The following is a 7,500-nucleotide window of genomic DNA, read 5'->3' on the forward strand; positions in this document are numbered from 1 at the left end:
ACAAGAACCAACCATATCTTGCTTGCAGGTAACCGTAGCGAATCAGATAATTCTGGGAGAGCAATGACAAAAAGAAAAAAAAAGACAAAATATTGAAAAAAAGTTGCTTAAAAAACGTCCATGTCAAAAAAAATGCTACATAAAAATTGGAAATAAATTGCATTCATGCAAAAACATCAAAACATCAAAATTAGGCATAGAATGTTCAAGTCCTGTAAAAAAAAATATTGCTTCAAAAATTGACGTAAAACTTTTAATATATGTCCAAAACAAAAGATGCTTCAAAATCTGACGTAAACTGTCCAATTCATGCAAAAAGTTGGATTAAAATTAAGCATAAAATGTTTTATCAATGCCAAAAAAAATGCTTGAAAATTCGCCATAAAACGTTTAATCTACGTAAAAAAATGCTTTAAAATGTAAATTCTATGCCCCCCCCCAAAATGTTTCAAAATTGTCTGTTAAATCTTTAATCTATGCGAAAAAGTTGGTTAATAATTGTTTATCAGACCGATGCAAAAAAAGTTGCGTCAAATTAGTTATACGATGTTAAAGCCATGACTAAAAGTTGTTTCAAAGTTGGTTGTTCAATGTTAAATCCATGCCAAAAAATTGCTTCAAAATTGCCTGTAAAATATAAAATCTACGCCAAAATAGTTGCTTGAGAATTATTTTCTGATATTTGGCGTGATAGCTAAAAAGTCTGATTGCTGCTGATAAAACAGGCGAGTTTCGATGTTAGCTTGAAGCACTGGTTAGTTTTGATACGACACAATAATATAATTATACACACACACACACCCACACACAAACACATATAATTATTACTATAATAATTTTTTAAATACCTACAGACACTAGTGTTTCATCCTTTCGGTAATCATCAGTGCAGGATGTCACAATTACCATCGGTTGGGAGATTCGAACCTGGCCATGAAGCCATCTCTGACTCCAGTAGCAAGGAATAAACTCACAAGGCCAACTTTAGTCACGAGAAATATCGTTGAAATTTAAGCATTTATTTTTAAATGTCGAGACATCCGGCCATCATGATCTACGCATGCGAGCTTAAGTGACCGACTTTCACTTCATATACATATATATATATATATATATATATAATTTTTTTTAGTAAAGAAAGAACAACAAAAAAATGTAGACGGGTATGCTTGAGTAGAGGAGTGTCTAGCCGTTTATTTGTCTATCTTTCCTCACCTCAATGTATAATTATTTATAACCAAGTTGCTGGTATGTCCGGTGTATGTAAAGTCCGTGAGTGGTATGGAACTTTGATTAATTTCGAGAGAAAGGGACAAAAGGGGATTCAAGATGGCGGAAAAGAATGCGGCCGGGCTGCAGACGAATAAAGGCTAGACAATCCTCCACTCAACCATACTACATAGTCTGTAGTCGATGATAATAACAGGAAAAAATGTTTTTAAAAAAGTGAAAATTGTGAAATTTAGAGGGGGGGGGCAGTCTCAACAACGTCCGCCATATTTTCAAACATGGTAGTTTTGTTCATGTGTTTTTATTATCTTTATATCACATATCAGCCGCCGTATGTATATGAATCCATTAACCAGATTCTTCAGCATAAATAACGTATAAACTATTTCAACAAATCCACTGACCTTTTCATGTTTATATTTTCGTTGCTATTTACGTTTGTAAAGGCATAACAGTATTCGTTTTTTTATATTTTCATGTTTTTACAACCATGCCCTATTTTGCGCAAAAAAAAAAAAAAAAGCTTTCCATTTAGGTACAGCTATTCAACAGTTATTGTAGTTCGGCACTAAACGATTCCACTATTCTATGCAAACAATAAACCTATCAATTATTTTTATTAATTAAATTCAAATATTACTATTTAATTGTTTTGTTTGGCACTTGTGCATTTCAGTTTCAAGAACCGCTGACAGATGTCGCTTGTCAGGGGTCGATAACTCTTCCTTTTCTTAAATTTAGTGCAAACTAAAATGAAATTTTTATATATTTTTATACAAGCTTTCTGTACAAAAAGAAAAAGATAATAATTCTAAAAACAATCTATAAATGTTTCATGTTTTTTAATTATATTTTGCTACATTTTTATACAACCTTACCGAAAAAAATAATTCTAAAAACAATCTATAAATGTTTCATGTTTTTATCATATTTATTATTTTATTTTTAGTTAAAAAAAAAATTATATTAATACATTAAAATTATCCACCTTGTCCCACCTTCCCATTAATTCTGTGTCGTCACCATCGGATATCAACTTACAGCAGATGGCCGTAGATCAGCCAAGTCTGGACACTTTTGATCCATCGTCACCTGAATTTGCAATTTGTAAATTCGCATACCTGCCCGAGTCTACTTCAGACGCAGATCATTTGTGACACCTTAACAGATTCACCTCGACCATTCATGCCAATGATTCATTGTAGAGTCGTTTTTGACACCCTACACAATCTGCCACACCCCGGACTCAAAGCCACAGTGAAGCTGATTACAGCTAGATTCTTCTAGATTCCAAATATGAGGCGCAATATCACTGCCTGTGTATCCTGCCAAAAGTCCAAGGTGCACAAGCATATCCATGCACCCGTTAGAACATTCAGTACCCCAGATGCTCGGTTTAGCCATATTCACATTGATCTGCTAAGACCATGGCCAGTCAATCAGGGATTTATTTATCTCCTAACCTGCATAAACCATTTCACATGGTGGCCTGAGGCCATTTCCTTAAACGACATTTCAGCTGAATCCATAAGATGAGCCCTTATAGCAGGCTGGATATCACGTTATGGAGTTCCCATCACTATTACCACTAATCGTGGTGCACAGTTTGATTCCAGGACCTTTCCAGGATTCTAGGGATCCAATGTATACTTACTACAATCTATCACTCTGATTTTGATGGGATGCTTTTAATGGGATGATTTTAATGGGATGCTTATAATGGGATGATAGAGCACTTCCATCGCCAATCAAAACCAGCACTATGTGCTTATCCCAATCAGCAGTACCTGTTGTCCTCCTTGGTTTTCATGTTGCTATCAAAGAGAACCTGGGATACCCTCTAGCCGAACTTGTCTATGGAGTACCTCTATCATTGCCAGGTCAGATGCTGACCGCAATAGATTGTTCACAAACTGCGAGCTTATTTCAGTAAACTCCCACTGATGCACATTAGGGAACAGACCATAAGATCATCAGTTTGGAAATAATATTTCATCTTGGACTCACGTTTTTCTCAGAAAAGACGCCATGAAAGCTCCTCTAACTCCACCTTATACTGGCCCTTATCGCATTGTTTTCACATACTGATAAACTTTTCACCTTAGCTATTAGTGGTAAAAGAGAAACTGTCTCTATTGACAGAGTAAAAAGAGCCTCTCCAGACACAAAAACACACAAGACACACACACACCCCTACTTACACACAGCATCAAAATACACCTGAAGTGAGTACTCGATCCAAAGACAATTATGTAACCACCACACGTAGTGGTCGAGAGTACATTGGTCAAAGAAATTATGTAAGACTCTGTACATATAATATGCCTTTGTCCAATTTCTGTTTGTATTTTTCAAAAAAACAAAAACAAAAAACAGAATCTTTCACAAGAAAGACATTTTTTTTCTTCCCTAATTTAATTTTCCATTTGCACAAGTAAAATCAAAGGAAATCGCGTAATTGGAAGATGGTCCAAAATAATCCAAAAGGCCGAAATCCGTGGAATAATTCACAAATAGGTACAAGGAAAAGGGGAAAAAATTCCAATAATAATAAAAGAAAAATAAGATATGTGTAATTAAAAAAATCAGTAAAGAAGAAGAAGAAGAGAGAGAGAGAGAGAGAGAGAAAAGATTAAATGGTGATAGAATTAAATATAAATTAGAAAAGCAAATGTCAAAATGACCCAGACAGGATAACGTTAAAAGACGCGAATAATATAGGGCAAAAAAAAGAGGTCAACTGAAATGTACAGGTTATTACTTAAGAAAATGTCAGCAAGAGTTATTAAAAGATACTAAATTGAAAAAAAAAATTTTTTAAGAGGAGAGGATGGCTGGTATCCGCAAATTCCGGATAAAGCAAGTAAATAAGTATGTAAGTAAATGTATATAGTAAAATATAAGTAAATATACATACAAGATATGAATGTGTGGGTAGATTCATATAATTGATAGATAGGAATATTTAAAGACTAAAACAGAAATTGCAGATAAAAAAAATCGGCCAAGCAAAGAAGAAATAAAGGATTATTGAGTTATAAAGTATTAAGAAAAAATGTAGAAAAAAAACGATAATGTTAAAGAAAAAATATATATATATTATATATATATATATATATATATATATATATATATATGAAAGGTTAAAGTAATAACTATGTAATTTTAAAATTACCATAATTAAATTTGGACTTATGCACGCAGGAGCTCCGCACCTGGATAGATAATGGTTGGCTCGTGCCGTACCCAGAGGATAAATTGGAACCTCCCAAAGGCCTAATTCCCCTGATGGCTGTGATGCAGCAGAACAAAGGTAATGGACTACTGGGAGCTAAATCATTACGTAGACGCGTTTACGGCCAACGCAGATGTTTGTGTGGCTAAGCTGCGCAGATGGAGACAAAAAGGTGCTAACGTGTCTCTACTGGACCTCAGGAGAGCATACCTACAAGTCCGGGTTCATGAGACACTGTGGCCATACCAGACTGTGGAAATAGATGGGAAAAAATATTGCCTCACCCGTCTGGGGTTTGGTTTGAATGTGGCTCCCCTGATCATGAGAGCAATTGTCAGCGAAGTATTGTCTCAGGAAGAAGTTGTAAACCGCGCAGCATCTGCTTACATCGATGACATTTTTGTCAACGAGGACGTGGTGCCCGCGACCCATTTAAGAGAACACCTAGCGCAGTTCGAGTTGGAGTGCAAGAACCCGGAGCGGTTGAAAGACAGTGCACGGGTGCTGGGATTGACGGTCTGGATGGAACACAGTGAACTACGGTGGAAGCGAGGAAATGCAATTCCAGACACTCCCAGCATTGTTACGCGATGAACAATGTTTTCTCTGTGTGGTCGACTTGTCGGGCACTTTCTGGTGTGCGGTTGGCTTCGTGTGGCTTGTGGAATACTTAGAAGGAGAGTAAGTTCGGTAACGAAGGACTGAGATGATGAAGCAAGGGACGCCGTACTGAATCGTATGATGTTCGAAACCTTGGAATCTGTGCAGCGGAATGATCCGGTCTGGGGAATTGGTGTGTGGATGGCAAAGAGCTGAATGTATGGGTCGATGTTAGCTCCCTAGCAATTGGTGCAGCCTTGGAGATGCGCGAAACTGTGTTGGAGGATGCATGTTGGCTGCGACCTGAAGGTGACTCGCAACATATCAACTTAGCCGAGCTGGATGCCATATTGAAAGGTATCAATTTGGCTCTACAGTGGCAGAGCAAAGTGCTACACATAAAGACAGATTCTGTCTGCATATACCATTGGGTCTCGGACACGCTAACTGGAAAGGTGCGAGTACGCACCAAAGCAGCAAGCGAGATGCTTATTAGGAGGCGACTAAGCACTCTAAAGGAGCTCGTGAAAGAGTACAGGCTGACAGTGGAAGTGACGCTGGTTCCATCAGCACGAAACATTGCTGACCGATTGACACGAGTACCACAGACATGGTTTGAGGCAATGAAAAAGAAAAACGGGCTTGACCCAGTGATAGGCGCAGTTCACACAGACGAGCTGGATGAGAGTCAAATCATGGCTATTCACAAAGGTAGTGGACATCCGGGGGTGCGACGCACTACCTACTTTGTCAGGAGAAGTTGCCCAACCATGACAAAAGCAACCGTTAAAACGGTCATACGGAAATGTGAGGAATGTCAGTCCATTGACCCAGCGCCAGTCAGGCGGGAAAAGGGAAAGCTGGTAGTTAACGAGAATTGGCAAAGAATTGGAATGGATATCACGCATTATGGCACCTTCCATTTTTTAACTCTAACAGACTGTGGTCCATCGCGTTTCTCCATTTGGAGGAAATTGGCAAGGCAGGACTCGGCTAGCATGATCCATCAGTTGGAAACAGTGTTCCTCGAGCGTGGCTCGCCGCATGAAATCCTTTTAGACAATAACACGGCTTTCTGCAGCAACGCATTCCAAGCATTTGCACATAAATGGGGAGTTCACTTGCAATTCCGTTGTGCGTACGCTCCAGCCGGGAATGGCATAGCAAAGCGATGTCACCGTACAGTGAAACGAATAGCGGCTAGAATGTGCTGTTCCATACAGGAAGCTGTCTACTGGTATAACATCACACCAAGAGACGACACATCTCCCTTCACTGCGACTGCCAACAGGATTTATCGATACAAAGTTCGAGTAAAGGAGACTAATCTCACAACTGCGTCCGCAGATCCCAAGGACAGCTCTTACCAGGTTGGAGATCGCGTGTGGGTCAAAAGACCGCAAAATCAATGTACCACGAGGTTCGGCAAGGGTGAGGTGACCAAGGTAATCAGCCCTCAATCGATTTTGGTGGATGGTGTGCCTCGTCATGTGAAAGATCTGCGCCCTCACCATTATGTTGTTACATCGGAGGAAGAGGAAGACGGTACAATGTCTTCTGAACGAGCAGAGAGTATAATGCAGGACGATGGAGAGCCATATAATGCGCATACTGAAGAAGCGGAAGAGGGATCACCCGTCTTGCCTTTACGAAGGAGTACCCGACAAAGACGGATACTGTCCCCCTGTCCTGATTGTGAAACACTGCCTATGGAACAGGCTGGCGGCAATAACGGTGGTAATGAGGAAGATGACAAGGAGGAAGTGCTGCCTCCGGTTCTTCGAAGAAGTACCTGACAAAGACGACTGCCCCCATGCCCCGTTTGTGATCATGAGATCAGGGGGGAGTGTAGCAGAATTAGCAGTAACCAAAATGAGAAATAGAGAGCTTACCTCGGATACGTCTGTTTTGGGCTGAGCGAAAGAGAGAGTTCCAAGATGGCGTCCATGGGCTTTTATTAGCGTTTACCCAATGTAATTATCGTTGAATCACGTCTGCTCTCGCGCGATTATGCCAATATGTCGTTCCCGGCCGCTATGAAGGCAGGACACTGGAAAGAAGAGGGGGCGTTCTGCAGATTGTGTGTAGGTGATTCTGGCGAGTAGATTGTGCTTGTTACGACCCACGTGTTTGTGAGAAGCGAGTTTTTGTTCCGTCTGTTTTTAGTTGTATTTTTTTGTTTGTTTGTTTTGCCTACTACATTTTTGTTTCACAAAGTTAATAAAGTAATGATAATACCTTACTGAAAAACGTTTAAAATCAGTAATATCCATAACATTATGCTATTTAATAATATTTAACTGGGGAAATTTTCTACAACTGCATTCCAATATACACAAAGTTACCTATAAATACATGAATACATATATACATACATATATATACATATATATATATATATATATACATACATACACACACATACATACACACGT

General features: G+C 39.0%; 1 protein-coding gene across 1 annotated transcript in view; it reads right to left on the minus strand.

Annotated features, from left to right (window-relative positions):
- LOC145269864 (macrophage metalloelastase-like) overlaps positions 1-7,500 on the minus strand; it is a 72,167-nt gene that overhangs the window by 42,774 nt on the left and 21,893 nt on the right. The window contains exon 2 of the mRNA XM_080125593.1: positions 1-52. This exon is cut by the window's left edge and continues 75 nt beyond it. Within this exon, the coding sequence (XP_079981719.1) occupies positions 1-52 (52 nt within the window). The remainder of the gene's footprint in view (positions 53-7,500) is intronic.

This window comes from Euprymna scolopes, chromosome 45, assembly GCF_053919585.1.
Source record: "Euprymna scolopes isolate OS-2025 chromosome 45, ASM5391958v1, whole genome shotgun sequence".
In the NCBI taxonomy this organism is placed as follows: Eukaryota; Metazoa; Mollusca; class Cephalopoda; order Sepiida; family Sepiolidae; genus Euprymna; species Euprymna scolopes.